At 63.3% G+C, this 19,810-nt stretch overlaps 2 protein-coding genes across 5 annotated transcripts in view; one reads left to right on the forward strand and one right to left on the reverse strand.

Annotated features, from left to right (window-relative positions):
• The window catches only part of SPNS2 (sphingolipid transporter 2), a 37,122-nt gene extending 32,530 nt beyond the window's left edge, over positions 1–4,592 (forward strand). The window contains exons 10-13 of one of the 3 annotated variants that reach the window (XR_002337328.1): positions 1,813–1,911; positions 2,004–2,167; positions 2,488–2,648; positions 3,131–4,592. Coding sequence is in view for 2 of the 3 variants with exons in the window: in XM_021067703.1 (XP_020923362.1) it covers positions 1,813–1,911; positions 2,004–2,167; positions 2,478–2,648; positions 3,131–3,605 (909 nt within the window). In the remaining variant the exon portion in view is untranslated. Of the gene's footprint in view, positions 1–1,812; positions 1,912–2,003; positions 2,168–2,477; positions 2,649–3,130 lie in introns of all 3 variants that reach the window. The other 2 variants (XM_021067703.1, XM_021067704.1) reach the window with 2 other exon arrangements.
• MYBBP1A (MYB binding protein 1a) lies at positions 4,462–19,505 on the reverse strand. Of its 2 annotated transcripts, XM_005669133.3 has the most exons (26): positions 19,241–19,505; positions 18,924–19,022; positions 18,187–18,270; positions 18,024–18,098; positions 17,815–17,922; positions 16,080–16,255; positions 15,796–15,963; positions 15,554–15,671; positions 14,369–14,664; positions 14,015–14,125; positions 13,366–13,491; positions 13,015–13,182; positions 12,819–12,924; positions 11,142–11,238; positions 10,881–11,032; positions 10,460–10,546; positions 10,226–10,384; positions 9,959–10,135; positions 9,725–9,882; positions 8,517–8,754; positions 8,211–8,336; positions 8,056–8,124; positions 7,435–7,548; positions 7,131–7,232; positions 6,074–6,228; positions 4,462–5,939 (listed from the first exon to the last, which is right to left on the reverse strand). In XM_005669133.3, the coding sequence occupies exons 1-26, from the start codon at positions 19,445–19,447 to the stop codon at positions 4,901–4,903; spliced, it is 4,515 nt and encodes a 1,504-aa protein (XP_005669190.1). In that variant the 5' UTR covers positions 19,448–19,505; the 3' UTR covers positions 4,462–4,900. The 2 variants fall into 2 exon arrangements, with proteins under 2 accessions (XP_005669190.1, XP_020923361.1); XM_021067702.1 differs by having other exon boundaries at positions 10,226–10,546; positions 19,241–19,496.

The raw sequence follows: 19,810 nt of genomic DNA on the forward strand, positions 1-19,810 counted from the left end.
TCTCGGGGCAGCTGGGGAGGGCGGGTGAAGAGGAGGGAGAGCTGGCAGGGCTTGCGGTGGGGGGTGGTGTACGGGAAGCAAGGTGTGCTGGGAAGATGAGCTTGGAGGCAGGGTGGGGATCAGAGAGTTGGGGCTCTGCAGCCGGGCAGGGCCTGGAATCGGGGGGTTGACCAGGCAGGATGTGGGGACTGGGTGGGGAGCCGGGAGTGTCTGGAGGCTCAGGTTTGTGGCTGGGAGGCTGGCAGTGCCAGGCTGGCACGGAGGTGGTGCTGCCTGCCCGTGCTCCTCCCCCTTGGTCTGAGCTCCCATGGACTCTGCCCTCCCAGCTCAGCCTGGGTTCCAGGCGCGCCTGCCCGGGAGCCTGCGGCTGGGCCGGGCGGACAGAGGCTGTCTTCACAGGGCCAACAATGGGCTCCAGACCAGCCGGCCAGGGACAAAGGGCCGTCTGAGTGGCGGCGGGGGCTTGCGTCCTTGGGCGGGATGGGCGCAGCCCGGGTGGAACCGGGAGGGGGCTGTGGCCCTGATAACTGGCAGCAGTCGGGGCTGGGGGTTGGTGGTTAAGGGGTGACATCTGGCCCTGTCCTCAGGGATCCTCCAAGTCTGGGCCAGGAGAGGACTGGGCCAAGGGAAGGCAGGAGGCTAGGGGTGGGGAGAGGGGAGGTGCCAGGGTGGGCCCTGGGGGCAGGGGGAGGGAGGGCTCTTTGCTGGATGACCTTCAAAGCACTTGGGGTTTGGTGCCACAATATGGGTCAGCCCAGGAGATGAGTCTGCCTGGGCATCCGGCCCCCGCTCACTCCCCTCCTCCAGGAAGCCTGCCTGGCCCCACCCAAGCTTCCCTTCGTGTCTGCTTCACCCAGGGTTGTCTCTGTCTCTCTCCCTCCCCCCGCCACCAAACAGTTCATGGCTGGGAGGGTAGTGGTGGGAGGTCTGACCCACTCTCAGGGTGGCAGGGGTGCGGCAGGGGTCACTGGCCACGCAGGAGTGAAGGGGAGAACTTGTCTGAACCTAGGGCCCGTGGTGCCAGGCGGGACTGCCGCCTCTGCCTCCACCCTCAGGGTAGCCCCAGCTGCTGACAGGGTTTGGGTCCCAGGGAGATTGTGTCCCATTTTATTAAGTGTCACAGCCAAGCAACTAATTATTCCTGGAAATGGGGCCATGCAATCCAGGTCTCCCCTCCCCCCAGCTGTGCTTATAGACTGTCCACAAAGGCAGGGGCTCTGACGAAATAAGACAGCTGCAGCTGGGGGACCAGGGCGTCACCCAGGGCACCCACTGGGAGGAGGGCTCCCCTTGCTCCTCTGCCACCAACCCCTGTCTGACCGCGGCTCACCCAGCTTTCCAGCTGCAGCCCCTGCTGGTCAGGGTGGGCTTGGTCTGGTGGGGATTCCGGGAGCCCAGCAGCCCCACAGTCAGTGCTGGGGGCAAAAGTGGAGGCTCCTCCAGGCCGGGTCCTGCTTCACCACCATCGCCCTTCCCAGCCAGCCCAGGCCTTGGTGGGTCTTCCTGTGGAAGGGGATCCAAGATGGATCTTCAGCTTGTGGGGAGGTGAGGGTAAGCCTGGTCCCCAGGCTGCCATGTGCAATCGGAGAGTCACCGTGAACGGTGCCCTTGACTCTGTGCCAAGGGCCAAGTGCAGCACTTAAGGCCACCTGGTCTCCGGAGCTGGAGGAGGGGGCTCAGGAGCGCTGGGACTTGACACCCGGGCAGGACCCTGAGGCCAAGAGCTTCAGAAGCATTGCGATGCCTGGGATGAGGCCAGCTGGGCACTCCAGGCCCTCCTGGCCTCTGATTGGCCGCCTGCCTCTTGCACAGTATGTGGTCATCCCCACCAGACGGGCCACCGCCGTGGCCCTGCAGAGTTTCACCTCCCACCTGCTGGGGGACGCCGGAAGCCCCTACCTCATCGGCTTTGTGAGTACTGGGGGGTGGGGTGGGGGGCCGGGTGGCAGCGGGGTTGGGGAGGTGGCCCTGCCCTGACGTCCACGCCCCCGTCCCCCCTACAGATCTCTGACCTGATCCGCCAGAGTACCAAGGACTCCCCGCTCTGGGAGTTCCTGAGCCTGGGCTACGCCCTCATGCTCTGCCCCTTCGTCGTGGTCCTGGGTGGCATGTTCTTCCTGGCCACCGCGCTCTTCTTCCTCGGTGACCGCGCCAAGGCTGAGCAGCAGTGAGTGGGGATGGGGGTGGGCCTGCCGCCTCGGCTGTGACAGCCCCCTGGGGTGGTCAGAGGGGGACGGGGTCACTTGGCCCATGGGGTCTCTGCCCGCTGCCAGGGTGCTGCCTCCTTCCCGCTGCATCCCAAGCGGGAGCTCCAGGGGGCCTGCGGTTTTCCAGTGGTTCTCGGTTCAGTATCCTCTCGGGAAGGCATGGTTTTCAGGGTGGGGACCCTGCCTCTCCTCCTCTGACTTCTGTCTCCTCTTTACTCCTCTCTCTCTCCCCCCCTCTCCCCACCCCTGGGCTCTCCTGCCTCCCTCTGGGGCTGACGAGGTCCCTGCCCAGCACGTCCGGTCCGCCAGCCCCCGTGATGCGATGCGCCAGAGCAGTGCCCGGGCCCGGCCCCCGCTGATCCGCCACCTTGACCCCCGCCCGTCTCTCCCTCAGGGTGAACCAGCTGGTGATGCCACCCGCTTCTGTGAAGGTCTGAGCCGGTGAGTGCAGGCCCGGGGCTGGCGGGGGGGGGGGGGGGGGGGCGGCTCCCGAGTCACCGCCTGCCTGAGCACAGCGCAACCCCGGGTTTGGTTGTCTTCCTCCTGAAACGTGGCCCGGCTTGACTGGTGGATCCGTGGGAGGGGGCGGGCCCCCTTTCCAGTAAACCCGCACCCCCTTCCTTCCTCAGAAGGGCTGGGGGCACAGGTCAGGGTGGGGACCTGCCAGGAACTCCCTGCTCGGGGTTCCATCCTCCCAAATCCTCGAGGTGCCAGCGCCTGACTGACGCCTTCTTGGACCTTCCCTGGGCCTGGCCTCTGGGGGCTGCAGCTTCCCAGCAGTGCAAGAGCCAAGGTCCCTGCCTCCACGGCCTTGGCCGCAGTAGAAACCACACCCTTCATGCCCCCAGAACCCAAAGGCGGGCCTGGCACGTCAAGGAGGGAAGCTCTGAACGGCCCCCTCACCTCCTCCCTCCTCCCTCCAGGTGCCGCTGGGACAGTGAAGAGCCCCTGCTCCTACCTGGGCTGGGAGGTGTCCCCAGGCACCCTGGCCCTGCTGGGCCGTCCCGAAGCTTTCCATGTGACCCACGGCTGGGGACCCACCGGCTCTGGTCCGGGACTGCTGAGTGGCCCTGGCTCCAGGAGGCCGTGTCAACTAACCTGGGAGCCTGTGTGTGCTGGAGCCACGGACAGACCCCTAGGCCTGGGTCTGGGCCGCAGGGGTCCTGGGGCCCAGCAAGACGACCGCCCCCAGGGGGTATGTGGGGAGAGACTGGCCTGTCCCCAGCTTATGTGATCCTGGGGAAGTCCCTGCCCTCCCCAGACCGTGGGGCCAGGGGGCCGAACTTTCCCACAGAGCTTGCTGGGCAAGGCACCCTCTGCTGTTCTGAAGACCCAACCACCCCCGGACTGCACAGAGCAGAGGCGGCCCAGGCCTCACGGCGGCACTTCAGGCTCTGAGGACCACGGCCTTTCAGTTGGGCCTGACCTTGGGGACACTGGACTCAACCTGGCAGAGGTGGGCACCCAAGTTGCCAGGTGCTTCTCAGGCTGGCTGGTCACGCTGGAGAACCCTTGTCTCTGCTGCCTCTGGGGATGTCAGCCTGGAGGTCTTCCAGGTGGGGACCACCCTGACCGGGAGCTGGCCGCATCAGGGGTGAAGGCCCTGGTGGCAGCCACACAGCAACTTGGGCCCCAGGCTTGAGGCCTTTGGGGGTTCCCTGCCCCTACAGGGCTCCTCGGATCCACCACAGCACCCCTGCCGTCCTCCCTGAGCCCCCACAGAAGCCAAGAATTGACTCCAGCCCCCCACCCCCAGGCTGGGTCCTTTCCAGGCGCAGGGCCCAGGGGACGATTCCCAGAATCCACGCAGGAGCAGCCAGGGCTCTGGCTGCCGGAGGAAGCAGCAGCCGCTAAGCTTCCTGTCCAGGGAAGAGCCTGGTGGAGGTGGGGGGCCCATCGGAAGGCCGAAACCCCGAGCCACCTCCCCGCCAGACCCCTGGCCCTCTTGTGGAGCGTCTCCTCTCTCCTCTGCTCCCCACGCACCCTTCCCGATTGCTGGAATCAAGGTGGTTCTGGTCTGGGTGCCTCTCGTGGCCAGCTGGAGCCCGAGAGCCAGCCTAGCATTCTCTGTCCCTAGTTCCTGGCTGCCATGGCTTCAATGGTGGGTAAGTTGATGGGGAACCCATTCCCCACCAAGCTCTGGGGCCCCCTGCGGGGTGGGATCCCCAAAGACCAGCCTGGCCTCCACTCCCACCCCAGCCTCAACGGGGGCCCCAGCAATGTTTTCTTGTTGTACAAGAACCAGGTCCAAGTGTTGCTTCCTCTTCCTTCCGGAAGCCAAACTGCTCCTTTATTTTTTAGAGCTGCTGATTGTGAATCTCAGAGTCTTTAAGAGAGAAGCCAAATATATTCCTCTTGTAAATGAATAAAGCTATTTAAATCACGCTCTAGTGGTTCCTACAGCAAAGCAGGCTGGGGGGTGGGGTGGGGTCACACGGGTCGTCCCCCCGCCCTGCCCCACACACAACCAAGAGCCCTGGGCCGGGCCCACACTGCCCAGGTGCCAGGGCCCAGCCCAGGGCTGGGGGGTCTCACTCAGAAAAGGACTCGGACTGTGTCCAGTGCAGGGGGACCTCTCGGCAGGCTGGCAGCAGACCCCACTCCCCGCAGCGTGGAAGGTAGGACCTCCGACAGCAGCTTTTTAATTAAAATTGTGATGAAAAAATAGGAGTCTCTAGGGCGTCTGGGGGCACTCAGAGCTTCTTCACCTTCCGCGGCTGCACCTTCTTCCTGGCCCCGCTCTGGAGGAGGCTGGGGCTCCTGCTGGCCAAAGACAACCTGGCCTTTTTCCGTGGCAGCGCCGACTGCGGAGACTTGCCCAAGATGCCCTTTTGGGGGAGATTCTTCTTTGGACGCTTTTTGGCAGCAGGCTCCTCGGGGGAGTCGAGGGATTCCGGGGTGGCTCCCTTCATCTGCGACAGCTTCTGATTTTTCTTCTGCAGCTTTGGGGTCTGGGCAGGGGGGCCAGGGCTTATGGTGGGGAGGTCTGAGACCGGACTCTTGGTGGCAGGCGTCACAGTCACCTGGGACAGCTTCTGATTTTTCTTTTGCAGCTTTGGAGTCTGGGCGGAGGCGGTGGGGCTTGCGGCAGGGGGGCCTGGGGCCGGACTCTTGGTGGCAGGCATCGCATTCGCCTGGGACAGCTTCTGATTTTTCTTCTGCAGCTTTGGGGTCTGGGTAGGGGGGTCTGGGGCCGGACTCCTGGTGGCAGGCGTCCCATTTACCTGGGACAGCTTCGGATTTTTCTTCTGCGGCTTTGGCGTCTGGGCAGAGAGGTCTGGGGCCGGACTCTCGATGGCAGGGGTCGCATTCACCTGGGACTGCTTCTCATTTTGCTTTTGCGGCTTTGGGGTCTGCGCAGGGGAGTCTGGGGCCGGACTCTTGGTAGCAGGGGTCCCGTTCACCTGGGACTGCTTCCGCTTTCTCTTCTTTGGCTTGGGGGGCTGGGCGGGGGAGTCTGGGGCTGGACTCTTGGCAGCAGGCATCCCGTTGACCTGGGACGGGGCTGGGACCTTGGCCTTCCGCTTGTTCCTCCTCTTCTTGCCTGTGCTGGGGGGCTGGTCCCCACCGGTGGCTGCGGGCGCAGCCCCCTCCCCCTGCACGGCGCCCTCAGACTTGCGTTTCTTGCGCTTCTTGGTCTCCGGCAAGAACCCCTTTTTCTTCCGCTTCATGCTAACGGGGTTCTGCGTGGCCTCAGGGACTTCCTTGGCATCCTTCTCTGACTTGGGGCGCCTAAGGTGAAGCGAACAAAGGAAGTGAGTGGTGAGGGCAGGGGGGACCTGGGCTGCTGGGGTCTCCAAGCTGCCCAAAGCTCCCACGTTGAGCGGGGCAGGGTGAGGGTCTTTCCTGCCCCTCCCCAGACATACTGGACCCCAAGGAGCTTCATGGCCTGCCAGTAGAGGTCGTGGAGGCGGCTGGAGCCGGTCCCGGTCGAGTGCTCCTCCTGCTGGAGCTTCTGCTGCAGCCTCGGCTGCTGGCTCTGCAGCACACCCAGGACGGCGCTCAGGTCCGTGGTCAGCTTCTGCAGAGGCAGGGGTGGGAAGGCTGTGGCTGCAGTGGCGACTGAGGCATGGCCTCTCCCTGGCTCCTGGTCCCCATCCTCCCACTCCTGCCTCTCCAGCGAGCTAATGGCCTGCTCTGGCCCCTCAGCCGCTCTTCCTGCCCGTAAATCACGGTCTCTCTCATCCTGGGAGAGAAAGAGAGCCCCCGGCGCCGTGAACTGTCCTCAATTCCCACAGCCCGGAGGCCCGCCCTCTCTTGGGGCGCCGTGCAGTGACCTCAGGGCTGCCAAAGCCCTTCCCGCCACGTGCTACATGGGTTGTGTTTGAAACCCACCAGCTTCCAGAACAACCCTCTCTCTCAACTGCTTACTGGCGTCCTTGGTACCGCTTCTCAGGTCCCCCTGCCCTTCTGCAAGGTCCTGGCCTGTCTCCCGCCTCAGCAGTGCCCTCTTGGACACGCACTCAGCACCTGGGCTTGGACCAGTGTCTACGCCGAAGGCCCCCACACCTTCCCTCTAGGCCAGAGGGGGAGAACCAGACACCCTCAGAGGCCTCCTGGCCCCACGCCCGCCTCCTGTCTGCAGGCCTGGAACCTAGGCTCTTTTCTGACAGCCGCCCCCCAGGAACCTTCCTCGCCTCCTCCGCTATCACTGGCCCCCCTCGCCCCTTCTCAGCTTTCGCCCGGGAGCACGGCAACAGCCCACCGGCGCCCCCTCCCCGGCCAGGTGCGAGCTGTGAGCCTCTCTTCCCAGTGAAGTGCCTTGACCTGAGACTCTCTAACCACCCGCATGAGAACAGCCCAGATTCCTCCCCCGGCATCCAGAACCTCTCCCACGTGGCTTCCCACCAGCTCCCAAACCCCTGCTCAGGCTCCGTGCTCACCAGCACGTGCGGCGACCTCCCGCCTGAGCCCCAGGCTCACCTCCTGGCGAATGTTCTTGAAGAGAGTGTTGAGCAGCTCCAAGGAGGACAACTCCTTCTGGTGCTCCGACTTGGTCTCGGCCTCCCCCAGCGTCCGCAGGTTCTGGGGAGAAGGCGGCCAGCCTGAGCCCCTCCACAGAGCCGTTCCAGGCCTCTCCACCTCCCACAGGAGGCCGAGGCCCAAGGGAACAAACGCCTCCTGGGCAAACCCAAACCCGCCCCAGGCACGGGGTCCCGCACTCCTTGCCCCCAGGTTCCCAGAGCCACTGATGGCAGGTGGGGGGCGGAGGCCCCGTGGCTGTTACCTCGGAGACCTTCGCCAGGATCTGGCCCATCAGCTGCTCCCACTCCGGGGCCTTAAAGCACAGTCTCAGCTCCCGCGTGTGCAGGCTCTTCTGGAGCAGCAGGCAGGCCTGGGCCTGGGCGGGGAACACGTGGTCACCGGGAGCCTCGGCATGCTGCGTCAAGGCTCAGGGAAGCACAGGGGACCTGGGGAGCCTGCCAGGTACCCGAATAGACTGTGACAAGGCCAGGCTGTGCGGGAGGGGCTGCCCGCTGCTCTGGGGCCAACCTGCCTGAGCTGTCACCACAGGCACCCGGGGCTCGGCCATCGCCTGCTCCTGCCCCCTCTTCTCAGGCAGGTGGGAGGACCTGGACAGGGGGCCCCACTTAGGGTGACATAGTTACTGGTCCTTTGCTAATTCAGTGCCTCTTCCTCCAGCGTCTCCAGCCGCCTGTCTGATGCCCACCCCCAGGCCAACCTGTTAGCCTCGGGGCTCCCTCCACGTAGGCCAGAGCCTGAGCTCTGAGGAGCTGGAGGGCTCAGGCCACAAGCAAAGTGTCTCGTCCCCACACCCAGCGCCCCCCTCTCCAATAACCAGCCAGACAGGAGTCAAGCGGGTCCTGGGATCCGGGGACCCTCTTACCTGATGGCGGGGCCGACTGTGGCTGGCTATGTGCTCGACCACGAGGGGGAGCAGGTTCTTACAGAGCATCTGTGGAGGGAAGGACAGGGCTGGGACGTGGGCAATGAGGAGCGGGCTGAGCAGGGGCCCAAGGGGGTGGCCGGGCCTGCACTCACCGGGTGCCGGCAGAAGAGGCTGAGGAACATGGGAACGGTGAGCGGACTGTTGCGCTTGGTCAGGAACGAGCTCAGCACCGCTGAGTAGATCGGGGTCACGCGGCTCAAGTCCAAGCAGGTGGCAGCCTGGACCACGAGAGACAGAGCGCAGTGTGAGGCCGGGCTGCCTTCGGAGGGCGGACCACTGGATCCTGGGGAAGGCTTGGCCTCAACTCCCACTCCGTGAAATGGGCGGGTGGCCCCGCGCCCCCTGGGCCTTGCTCCCATCTCTGGGCATGGGAGCCTTCCCGGGTCAGGCCTGCTCACCTCGCGGCCCTGGGCGCTGGCATCAGCGGCGGTGGTTTTCTCCTTCTGGGCGGACTTGTCCACGGTGCTGCCCTTCAGGACCCGGAGCAGGTAGAGCGAGGCGTTGAAGTGGTACAGGGCGACGGAGGAGTCGGCCTGCTGGCCGGCCTGCCGCACCAGCCGCTCCAGCTGGGCATACACTGTCTCCACACGGTCCCCCACGTCGCGGCAGTAATGCCGGGAGCGGCACAGGTGGTGTCTGTGGCGGGGGAAGGGCCAGAGCTGGTCAGCGGCCTGCCCCCGCCTGCTCCCTGCCCAGCAGGAGCCAAGCCCCAGAGCCCCGGGCCCCACATCCCAGGCAGGAAAGTCACCAAAGGGGTCGCCCCGGGGCCACGCCCAGATCTGCTCTGAGGAAAACGGGGGGCAACTGGCTCCCTGGGCGAGGCTCCGCTAGGGCCAACATCCCGACCTGGTCCCCAGCCGCATCTGCATCGTCTCTCGGGGGACAGTGGCCTCCAGGCCCTTTGGAAAGCAAAACCAGGGTCTGTGTGCTCAGAAGCCTGCTGGGCCCTGCGGGACCAGGTGCAGATGGGACAGGAGGCAGGGCACTCCACAGACGACACTGCGGCAGGGAGGGGAGGGCCGGCCGTCGCTTGTGACCCGGGGCCAGTGGGGAGCGAGCCGCGGGTGCGCTGCCCCACTCTCGCCACCCGCTTAACGGTCCTCACGCCTCTACCTGCCACCTGCTTGCGTCTCACTGGGCTCCCTGCTCCAGCACAGCCCACCCTGCTGCCCATTTCTGAAAAGGCAAACCAGCCCCCGGGCCCATGCTCTTGCTGCAAACACTTCCGCAGACCCCCAGCAGTTCAAGGGCCAGGCCGTGAGGGCTCGATGCTGTGGCTGCGTCTGACTGGCGCCCGGCTGGACACGCCTTCCCGCCCTCTTCAGCTCTGACGTTGCTGACCCCTCTCCCAGGAGGCCCTCCCTGCGACCTCACTGGCTCCTATGCGCCCCCTGCCACAGCCCCGAGATGTCACCGCTGGCCAGCCAGCCTGGTTTCCCAAGTGCAGTGACAGGACGGGGGGCCCTGAGAGCTGTGCGTCTGGCGCGGTCCCTGTGCTAAGTGTCACAGAACAGATGGGAGCATCGAGGGCTTAGAGTTCCCGAGTGACAGGTGCCCGCTCTGAGATCCTGCTCCCGCCCCTCGATCCCGGAAGCCCCGTGCTCACGTGAAGATGCGGGCCGTCTTGTGCAGCAGGTCCTGCTCCTGCTTGGCGCTGCTGGTGCGCATGCTGCGCCGGATGATGTGCAGCAGCGGCTCGAGCAGCTCCAAGACCAGGGGGTTCTCGGGCTGCTTGGTCACCAGCACCTCGATCAGGTCCAGGACCTGCGGCAGGACGGGTGGGCTCAGCCAGGCGTGGGGTGGGAGCAGGGGCCGGGGCGGGAGGGGACAGAGAGCGCACCCTGATCTGGAAGTCCCGCCGCAGCGCCTTCTCCTTCTGCAGCTTGTTCTTCTCTTCCCTCCGGGCCTGGATGCGCAGCTTCTGCTCGGCGAAGAGGCTGGCCAGGTTCTCGTCCAGGGCCATCATGGCCTCGTCCCCCAGCTCCTCGTCGTCGTCGTCCTCACCGTCCCCTCCGCCCTTAGGGACAGAGGCCCCATGAGCAGCCTGGTCACAGGCGGGCAGAGACAGACCCAGACAGACCGAGGGCCCCGGGCCGCTCCCGCTCACCAGCGCCTTCCCCGCCTGCAGCACCGCCATCAGCTGCTCCCGGAAGCCCTGGTCCACATCCCCGTCCCGCTCCGCCTCGTCGCTCTCCTCCCCGTCGCTCTCCTCCTCACTCTCTGAGTTCTTGTCGCCTTTGTTGTCCTCGTCGTCCGAGCTCTTGTCCTGGGGGTGGCTGTGTGTCACGCCTCCCCATCGCCCACCGCACGAACGCCCACCCTCCCTCCTGCGGCCAAGTACCTCCGCCTCCCCCAGCGGCTCCTCCTTAGAGTCGTCTGTGACCACCACGTTGTCGTCCTCATCCTGGCTCTCCTCGGGGTTTAGCACCTGCAGGGGGTCCCAAGGGGCTGATGGATCTGTCGCCCTGGCCCCTTCCTCCCCCAGACCCTGACCCCTCTTCGCTGCCTTCTCTCACGACGCCCAAAGACCCCCGTTTCAGAAAGGAAAACAGAGCCCAGGGGAGAAGGCCACTCCCTCCAGCACCCCAACCACCCCCTCGGCATGCCCCGGGTTAGGCTGCATGGCAGGAGGCTTAAGAAGGGGGGCCCCCCAGCACCCTGCAGGTCACAGCGAGGATGAGGGGGTGCTGTGGCAGCCCTGGCGCAGCCTGGTGCCTGGAGGGCCCCATCCTGGGACCCGTTTCCCGAAAGGCCCAACTTACGTCCAGGATGAGCTGCAGGGCGCGTGGAGTCAGGTGGGAGCAGATGTGGCTAAACACGCTCCGGGCCACCTGGCGCATCAGGTGGCTGGGCTGGGCCAGGAGGGACAGCAGGATCTCCACCAGCACCTCCACCCACGGCAGCTCCTGGGGGTCTGCGGGCAGGGAGAGGCTGAGTCTCGGCAGGGCAGCGCCATGGGCCCTCCTGTGCCCAGGAGGGTGTGCCCCGCCGCCCACCCCCGCCTCCCCTCAATGAAGACCCACTGGTGGCCTTGGAGCGGGTCCGGCGGGTCTTCTCTCCCAGGCTCTTCTTGATGCAGGTCTGGATGTCGCCCAGCAGGTCACAGCTCTCTGCAGGGGACTGTGCAGGACAGGACAGAAATCAGGAGCCAGGCCCCACTCCCAGCCTTGGCTGGGTCAGGACAGAGGGTGCCAAGTGCGAGGAGCTGGCATCCAAGGCCTTAGAAGTCTCCAGGCTGCCCCGGCCCGTCACCCTCACAACCTAGAAGGCAAGACCCCAGCCAGAGCCAGGGTCAGCCCAAGAGCTGCTGACTTCTCACACCCAACACGCGGTCACAGGGTCTGAAGGAACCTGGGGACCAGGCAGCCCAAGTTCCCCTCTGGTGCTCAGAGAGCCTGACAGGGAGACCCAGGTCAGGGTCATAATGCCATGGGTCCCAGCCTCCGCATATGCAATTCTAGATTTTTCCTCCCACGCTGGCTTGATGTACTTACAGAAAAAGACCTGTACATCATTCATTTTAACAAAGTTAATTTAAACCAGTTTCAGTCCACCTTGCTAAGGGTTAAGCCCAGACTCCAGCCACTGACCAGTGAGTTGAAAATGAACTGGGATCGGTGGTACTGAAAAAGCACTTTGACCCCATAATGTAGCGGGGCAGCTTCGATGTTTGAGGCCGGGGAGGTAGAACAGAGGCCAGAACAGGGGCCCACAGTCCTGGCCACCTCTGCCTGTAGCTCCCTGGCTGTGACCAGGCGCTCTTTATCCAAGCCAAGCGTGGAGCTCCCTGGGGCAGGCCGCTATCAGAAGCCCAGCGCCAAGAGCTGGCCAGGGGCGTGGCGGCTGGTCCTTAGCCACAGCCTGTCTGTGAGCTGGGCTCGGTGTGCCCGAGGCCTGGAAGCACAAACCTCAGCTAAGAGGCCGGCGTGGGGGCAACTGAGACTCCGGTCTACTTGGGCTACTTAAGACCTGAAGCAGCCCCGCCAGGGCCTCACACGACGTGAAAGAAAACCTCCAAAGAAACTGGGGTTCCATCAGGAAGAAACATGACAGTCAAGGCCAGGGTTGCCGGCATTAAGCTCCAAAGGTGCTCGGAGCTTCTCAGTGGAGAGGACAGAAAGGGCGACAAAGCTGGTTCTAGAGGACCCGTCACTGGCCAAGTGACAATGAGGGGAACACGGCGACAGAACTCCACGTGGGACCGTTGGACAAAACACACTCAGCCAAGCCACTACTGTGGATTCCGGGTGGGTGAGAGCTCAGCAGACAAATCAAGACCCCACTTCTGACTGACCACCAAGGGACAGAAGAAACGCCCCTGTCGGTGACAGCCTGCCAGAGCCAGGCCCCCCCCCTTTAATCCAGCGCCTCTGGTCGGTAAGGCTGTTTTAAGAGGTCCCTAGGGACAGAGTCAGATCCCTGCGTCCGAAACCCAGCCAACAGGGTGGAGCCCTGGGCGAGCTCCCTCCCTCCCTGAGTCTGTCATTCCATCTGTCAACAAGGAAGAAGGGGCTGCCTTAGGACTGCGGGGAGCTGCGTGGACAGCGCAGTGAGGGGATGGAGTGGTTTTTTTTCCTTGGGCCGGAACTCCGTCCAGGAGCAGCCAGCCTACGAAACCTGCCAACTTCAACTCCCCAGAGCCTCTCCTGGCCCCTGCGGCCCCCAGGTCCACGACCCTCCCTTCCAGGCCATCGTAGTACCTTGAAGAGGTGGATGCCCACCAGGAGGAGCAGGTGCTGGAAGGCAGTGGCCTTGGCCTTGGCCTCTGAGGAGTGGGTCTCTAGCTCCTTCAGCGTCTTCAGCATCCTGGGTGAGACGGGCACACTCTCAGGCCACTGCCGCCGGTGCCAGACCCCAGAGGGTCCCGCCCTTGCCCTGGAAGCCCTGCCCTCTCACCGGTCCCAGGCCTGTCGCTGCTGCGTGGTGAAGGGCGTCAGGGGAACCACGTTGCGGCTGTGGCTCAACAGCATGTCTGCAAACTGCACGAGGCGGTAGGTCCAGGGCTGCCTGTCCTGGGCCTGCTCCGGCGCCTGCCTGAACTGCGTGCTGAGGGTCTGCAGCAAGCTGGTGGCAGGGGCATCAGGGTCAGAGCGGGGCTGGTAAACACGGCCCCCTCCTTCCACTCCATGCCCTGACCCCCTGGAATTCACCGGGCCTCAGCTTGGAACAGTAGGGGGCAATGTCCCCGAGGCCACCTTCCCAGCCGCTGGCCACCCCCAGACCCCTCCTGCGCTGCCCGGCACCCACCTGAAGAAGGCACCGCTCACCACCTCCCGGGTCCGGCTCTCCAGTGCGGGGGAGAAGTGCTGCTCGGTCTCTGGGATCTGGGACGTGGGCTTCTTTGTCTCAAAGAAGGAATGGAAGAAACAAAACCTGGGCGGAGTGGGAGCGAGCTAAGTGACCTCCGTCAGTGCCACTGCCGTGGGCCGCCTGTCCTTGGGTGGCCTCACCAAGGGCCTGATGCCACTCTGGCAGTGACAGGAAGAGGGGACATTTCTCAGGTCTGGGTCCCCAGCATCCTTCCCTTGTAACCAAGACAGACGCGAGGCTGCACGGCCGTGGCCAGGTCACCACGTCTGCCCCTCTCGGGCAGTGGTGACAGTGGGAAGAGCACCTGTGAGGAGGCTTCCCAGACACCGTGACGTGTAAAGGTGTCTGGGGGAGCACGCAGAGCCAGCCTGGGCCTTTGACGCCCTGCAGCCCCACACACCCTGGGTCCCTTCCTTTCTCAGGCTCCCAAGGAATTTCCCCAAATCTCCTTCTGCTCAAGGAGCAAGGACGCCTTGCCCGCTCCCCACTGCCTTGGCTCCAGGGGAACCCAAACTAGCAGGAGGCAAGAGGCCCATTTCTTTGGCCACTGCACCCACGGAAGCTGGGGTTCGAGCACGCCTCACACCTGGCCACCTCCTCGGTCAAGGCCTCCTCCTTCTCGGCGTGCACGCAGTCCACGATGCTGACCAGGCGGAGGATGATCCACTTCCGGAGCCGGAACACAGCTCGCTCAGGCCTGTGGGTAGAGCCGGGCCACAGAGCAGTTTAGGGACGGCCACACGCTGTGCCCCGGCCCTGTCTCGGAGACGGGAAAGCCAGCCGAGAACCCCAACGCCCTCATCGCCAGCATGGGCACACGCCCGAGGACCCCGAGGTCTTCTCTGAGAGCGAGGGCTTGGCTTCTTCCCTGCCCTCCCCGGGAACCTCTGTCCTGCAGGGGGCAGGGAAGGTCCAGGCCCTCCCCGCCTGGCCCACGCACCCATGGAGCGAAGCGTCCTGCGTCTTCTTCTGGTTGTTGGTGCTGAAGTCCACCAGGGCGTCCAGGTCGGGCTGGAGAAACATGTCCCGCAGCCAGGCCACGTAGCCCTGGAGGGCGGGGGGACTCAGGAGCTTCACGACCCGCCAGAAGGTAGGCATGACAGGGAGGCCCTGGTTGGTGACGGAGGTGAAGGCCACGACCATGGCCAACTGCCGCTCAGCGTCATCCCGGCAGCCTTCCAAGAAGGCCTCCACGTACTGGTTCATCTCCGGAGCAAACTTGTAGTGGTTCGGGAGCTGCGGGAGGCAGGCGCCATGCTGGGGTCACCAGCTGGGTCTGGGTGGGAGGTCCAAACCCCCGCCCCGCCTCTTCCACAACGGGTACGCCAAGGTCAAGAAGCCCCCTCCTCTGTACCCTGCCGGGCTGGGGGGCCCGACGTTTAATCTTTGTCACCACCCTTTGCCCTGGACCCCTTTAATAGCTCTGCAGGTGAAGAAGGCACGAAAAAACTTGGAAGTCACTTCTGAGGGACACAGGGCTCCAAGTGGTGCAGCTGGGATCTGGCCCCAGTCGGTCTGGCCCTGCACCACTGCCCTGTACTTCCTAGGCCCACCCCCCACCCAGGAGATGGGAATGGCAGCTCCCCCAGGATGGCTGTGAAGGCAAAACGAGCCAGGGACAAAGCCAGCAGCACCGGGCACTTCTGAGTATCAGCCCGATGATCCTCATGACTCCGAGGCGGGCCCTGCTCCTCCGGTGTCGCAGACACGCAGAGGCGGGCGCCGCGCAGGGAAGCCAGCTGTGTGAGGGCAACGGCCGGCTGCGGGGGAGGCAGGATGGAACCAGCCTGGCCTCTGAGTCCCCGCTCCTTAACCACCACTGGATTCTCCTGTCGGGCACTGAGAGGAGCGTGGGCCGCACTCAGCTGAGAGGATGCTCAGGACAGATGGGTGACGATGAGGCTCCTGAGTGGGACACCAGCTGGGGGTGGAGGGAGGGCTGGGCAGACTGCTGACCTTGCTCACACTTGGTCCAGAGGGCAAGACAGGGGAGGGGACCTTGGGTCGCTCACTTTACCCGGAGGGGAAGGGCGCCCTGGTCCCAGGCTCCTTCCCACCCCGGGCAGGACCACCGATGTCAAGGGCAACCTGCCCCCTTCCAGCAGGGCCAGGGGTGAGCACCCACCTTGGCCGTGACCATGTGTTCCCCGTAATGTCGGATCAGGTCCCCCCGCATCACCAGCTGCAGCTGCTCCTTGGACAGCAGCGGCAGGGCTGCGCCCAGCAGGCGGAAACACAGGTAGCTAAGGGGGCACAGGAAAGCCCGGTCAGAGCCCTCGGGCGCCCCAGGGGGGACCTCAGATGCCAGCCCGCCCTCGCTTAGCGAGCAGCGGCAAGGCGACGGAGCGAGGCCAAGCGCCCACACACCTGGCTGGCCAGAACTGCTTCTTCAGCAGCCCCTGCTCCACCACCTCTTTCCAGAACCATGGGAACTTGTCCTCCTGGAGCGCCAGGCGGAGCAGGTCCAGAGCCACGGCGGGCAGCTTGCGCTCCTTCTTCACAGAGGTGGCCGCCATCTTCAGCACAGTCACCAGCCTGTGGAAGATGGCAGAGGGAACTCAGGGCCAGGCTCCCGGGGCCGTGGGGACAGCCTCCCCCCAGGCGGTGGCACGAAGCCAAGCTGGAGGGCCCACCCGCCAGCTCCCTCGCACCTGGGGATGTTCTCATCTGAGAACAGGTTGACCGGTCCCATCAGCTTCTCCAGCTTCTTGGGCACCTTCTGCTGGGCCAAGAGGAACAGCTCCAGGTGCTCAGGGGAGCCGAGAACTGAACTCAGCTCGGTCTTGAGGACCTTCGGCAGCACCTCCTGCAACACGGCCTCAGGGACCTGGTGTGGGGGGGACTGGTTGAGGGAGAGGGGCTCCCTCATGGCACCCTTGGTCCCTCCCCCTGCAGGGAGAGCCCTTTGGGTCCCATTCCACCTGCCCAGCTCCCACAAGGCCCCTGGTACAGTGCCAGCCCAAGGAGGAACAGTCACAACTACCTATCAGACACCATGACCAGAGGGTATCTGTTAAAAAAGCTCAAATCCCCAAGCCCCAGAAGCTAGGTTTAAACGAGCTCCTCTCTGGCGCTCACTGGCCCAGGTGTGCCCTTTTGATCATTCCTCTTTTGAGTCTTTCAGGATTAGCCTCTTCCTTTTCTTCCCTCCTTCCTTTCTCCCTGGCTGCGGCATACAGCGGCTTGGTGCAGGATCTTTGTGAAAGCACCAAGTCCTAACCACTAAACCACCAGGGAACTCCCAGGACCAGCTTGCTTCTTATACAAGGAGCTCCAAGTGAAGAGTTGGGATTCGAACTCCGGGTCCTTCTGGCTCTGTGGCTGGGGCTGTAAAGAAAGCCTTGGCCTGGGACGTGCCAGTCCCTGCCTCTTCCCCAACAGCAAAGGATTCTAGGTCCTAGTCCGCCTCCATTTCCCAAGCAGAGTGGTGGGGACCCCCCGAAGGGGCCAGCTCCGACCCAGACAATAATGGCCAACAGGTTTCACCCTCTTGCTACCCAATATGGCAGCCACTGGCCCCACATGGACACAGCACTTAGAATTCGCTATTCTGAATGGACACGTGCTGTCAGTGTAAAATGCATACCGGGTTTTGGAGACTTAACATGAGAGGAACCATAAAATACCTCTACAGCTTTTTTCTTTTTTTAAGGGCTGTTCCCGGGCCAGGGGTCAAAATGGAGCTGCAGCTACTGGCCTATAGATCTTTTTCGAAAAAAATTTTATGGCCGCCATCTGTGTGTGGCATATGGAAGTTCCCATGCCAGGGATTGAAACCGAGCCACAGCTGTGGCAAGCCAGGTCTTTTAATCCACTGCACCGGGCTGGGGAACAAACCTGCACCTCCGCAGGAACTCGAGCTGCTACAGCCAGATTCTTAATCCTCTGTGCCATGGTGGGAACTCCTCAACTACCTCCGTACCTTTTTTTTTTTTTTTGTCCTTTGTATTTTTAGGGCCACACCCGCAGCATATGGAGATTCCCAGGCTCGGGGTCTAATTGGAGCTACACCTGCCAGCCTACACCACAACTCACAGCAATGCCGGATCCTTAACCCACTGAGCAAGGCCAGGGACCAAACCTGCACCCTCATGGTTCCTAGTTGGATTCATTTCCACTGAGCCAGGACACTGGAACGACTCCTCTGTAACTTTTTATACCGATTACAGACTAAAGTGATACTGCAGATATACTAGGTTAAATAAAACATGCTACTCAACTATACTTGTTTCTTTTTACTTTTTAAACTTAGTTACTACAAAGTGTCACAGTGCACATTTATGTATCTGTGGACAGTCCTGCTTCCAGGCATTAACTTGAGTCTTCCCCACGTTCTGGAACAGGCTGCGCTATCAATCAGAGGCCCCAAAGCTGGTGAGCCAGTACCTCAGAAAGGATGTCCACCAGGGCCTTCTGGGGCTGCTCCTGCAGGTGGTTGTAGTGCTGAGCCAGGACTTGCAGCAGCTTCACCGACTTCATCAGCACCTCCGAGTCCTGGGACCCCCCCAGAAGGGGACAGGGTGTCAACAGGGCTCTGCCACTCCTCCAACTCCCAAGCTAGTCCACACGCGCCCTGGGATCCCCAAGGCTCTTACCTTCACCAGCCTGCCTGACTGAAAGAGGGCTAGCACCCCAAACAGGTTTGCAAAGAGAGCTGGTCTCATCATCCCCTGGAAAAGGATTCCAGGCACTGGTGAGAAGGGCCCAAGCGCTCCCCACCCCGGGGCTGCCGACTTCCCTGGGGCCACTAATTCTCACCTTCTTCACCTTCTGCAGGTTATACTTCTCCTGTATCTGCTGCAAGATGCTGCAGAGAGGGATGTCTTCAAAAGACTGTAACAGCTGCCAGGAGGAAGAGAGGGGCTCAGGGGAGCGGCCCAGCCACATCCCTCAGACCTCAACCTCCTCCCACTTCTCCCTTCAACTTCTGCCCAGAGTCCATGGGCCCCTGCTCCCATCCAAAGGACGCCTCAAAAGCTGCCTACGCCCCACCCCATGCTGGGCAGTGCTGACGATGGAACACTGCAGTGAATGGAGAGAAATCTTGCCTCCCTGTTTCAGAAAGTACTTCCTTTAGCCCCTGGACTGTGCCCCGAGATCCCCGAGACATTCTGCCCCAGAGCCTGCTGAGCTCCCCCCAGGCTGATCCACAAGGACTGGGTGGCCTATAATTAGCCAAGTGGGGGGGGCGGACCCTGAACCCTAAAAAGGTAAGTGAACCCACTCCAAAGCTTACTGCCCACAGTAAATGTACCTTGGTGGTTGGTGAACCCATGTACTCAAAAGCAAACTCACCCTCCCACTCCACCTGCCTGGGCGTCTCTGCAGAAAGATCTTGCTCACACACTCTCTCCACGTCCACGTGGGGACACCCTCCATTAGCTCCGACGCCACCCCAACAACCTCTCAGCAGCCACTTCCCCCGTATCTGCCCTCCTCACTCCCCACCGCTCCGAGTAGGATGGCTGGCCTCCTCCAGGGAGCCACCACCTCACCTGTGCTAGGGCCAGACTGTAGCAGGGCCGGGCTGTTTCACGTCCGACCCCGAGCCCGGTGATTAGGCGCTTCAGGGCGTACTTCATCTCGGACGATCCCTGAGGAACCAAGCACATCCCCAGGTGCACCAGGGAAAAGACGCGTCAGGCACCCGCCCATCCTCGCGCTTCGGCGCGCATTCGCCTCGGCCTCCAGGTTCGCGACTCCATGACCCCAGTCCCGAGTCCTGGGGCCCGCCGCCATATTTTTGCCGGGATCTACGCAGCTTCCTGCCCCCAAGCCCCGCAGATTCCTGCCCCAGGCCCCGCCACCACACCTTTGGCCTTGCGCGCAGATACTCCAGCAGCTTCTCCGTGGCCTCAAGCCGCGTCTCCTGCTGCGGCTTCGCAATGTCCCAGAAGAAGTCCAAGAACTCGCGGCTGTGCTTCAGCAGACCATGACGGTCGGCAGGCCCGGCGCCCGTCTTCGGGACCTCCACCGGAGACACAGGCTCAGCGACGTCCATACTCTCCGTCTCCGCCATGCTCGTGGAACACGTGGGACCTGAAGACTGCCTCTTCCGGGTCAGGTCGCGGCGCGTGCGCACTGGGTTGGGTCGGCTGGGGGCGGAGCCGGTTGGGGGCGGGGGAAAGGGCGGGGCCGGGCCGGGCCGGGGGCGGCTGGGCCCTTCCGCGCTCACTCAGGGAGCTCAGGAGTTTGGATTTTATTCTGATTGTAATAGGAAGTCATTGGAGGGTTTTATGCAGGGACAAGTCTTGATCCTATCCATACTTTTAGCAGACTAGTCTTCTTTGTGTGGGGGATGGATTGCAGGAGAGCAGGGGTGGAAGCAGGAAGACCAGTTGCACAGTGGTGGATTGGACCAAGGTAATATGAGAAAATTCCA

Source organism: Sus scrofa, chromosome 12 (assembly GCF_000003025.6).
Source record: "Sus scrofa isolate TJ Tabasco breed Duroc chromosome 12, Sscrofa11.1, whole genome shotgun sequence".
In the NCBI taxonomy this organism is placed as follows: domain Eukaryota; kingdom Metazoa; phylum Chordata; class Mammalia; order Artiodactyla; family Suidae; genus Sus; species Sus scrofa.

Bases quoted from the DNA above. Each gene is read 5' to 3' on its own strand.
- MYBBP1A (XM_021067702.1), bottom strand. From the start codon at position 19,447: ATGGCGGAGACGGAGAGTATGGACGTCGCTGAGCCTGTGTCTCCGGTG. The intron at 11,033-11,141 runs GTGGGTCTTCAT...CCCTGCCCGCAG, and splicing joins GACCCGCTCCAAGGCCACCA to ACCCCCAGGAGCTGCCGTGG. The intron at 7,233-7,434 runs GTAACAGCCACG...CCTTCTCCCCAG, and splicing joins TCCTGGCGAAGGTCTCCGAG to AACCTGCGGACGCTGGGGGA.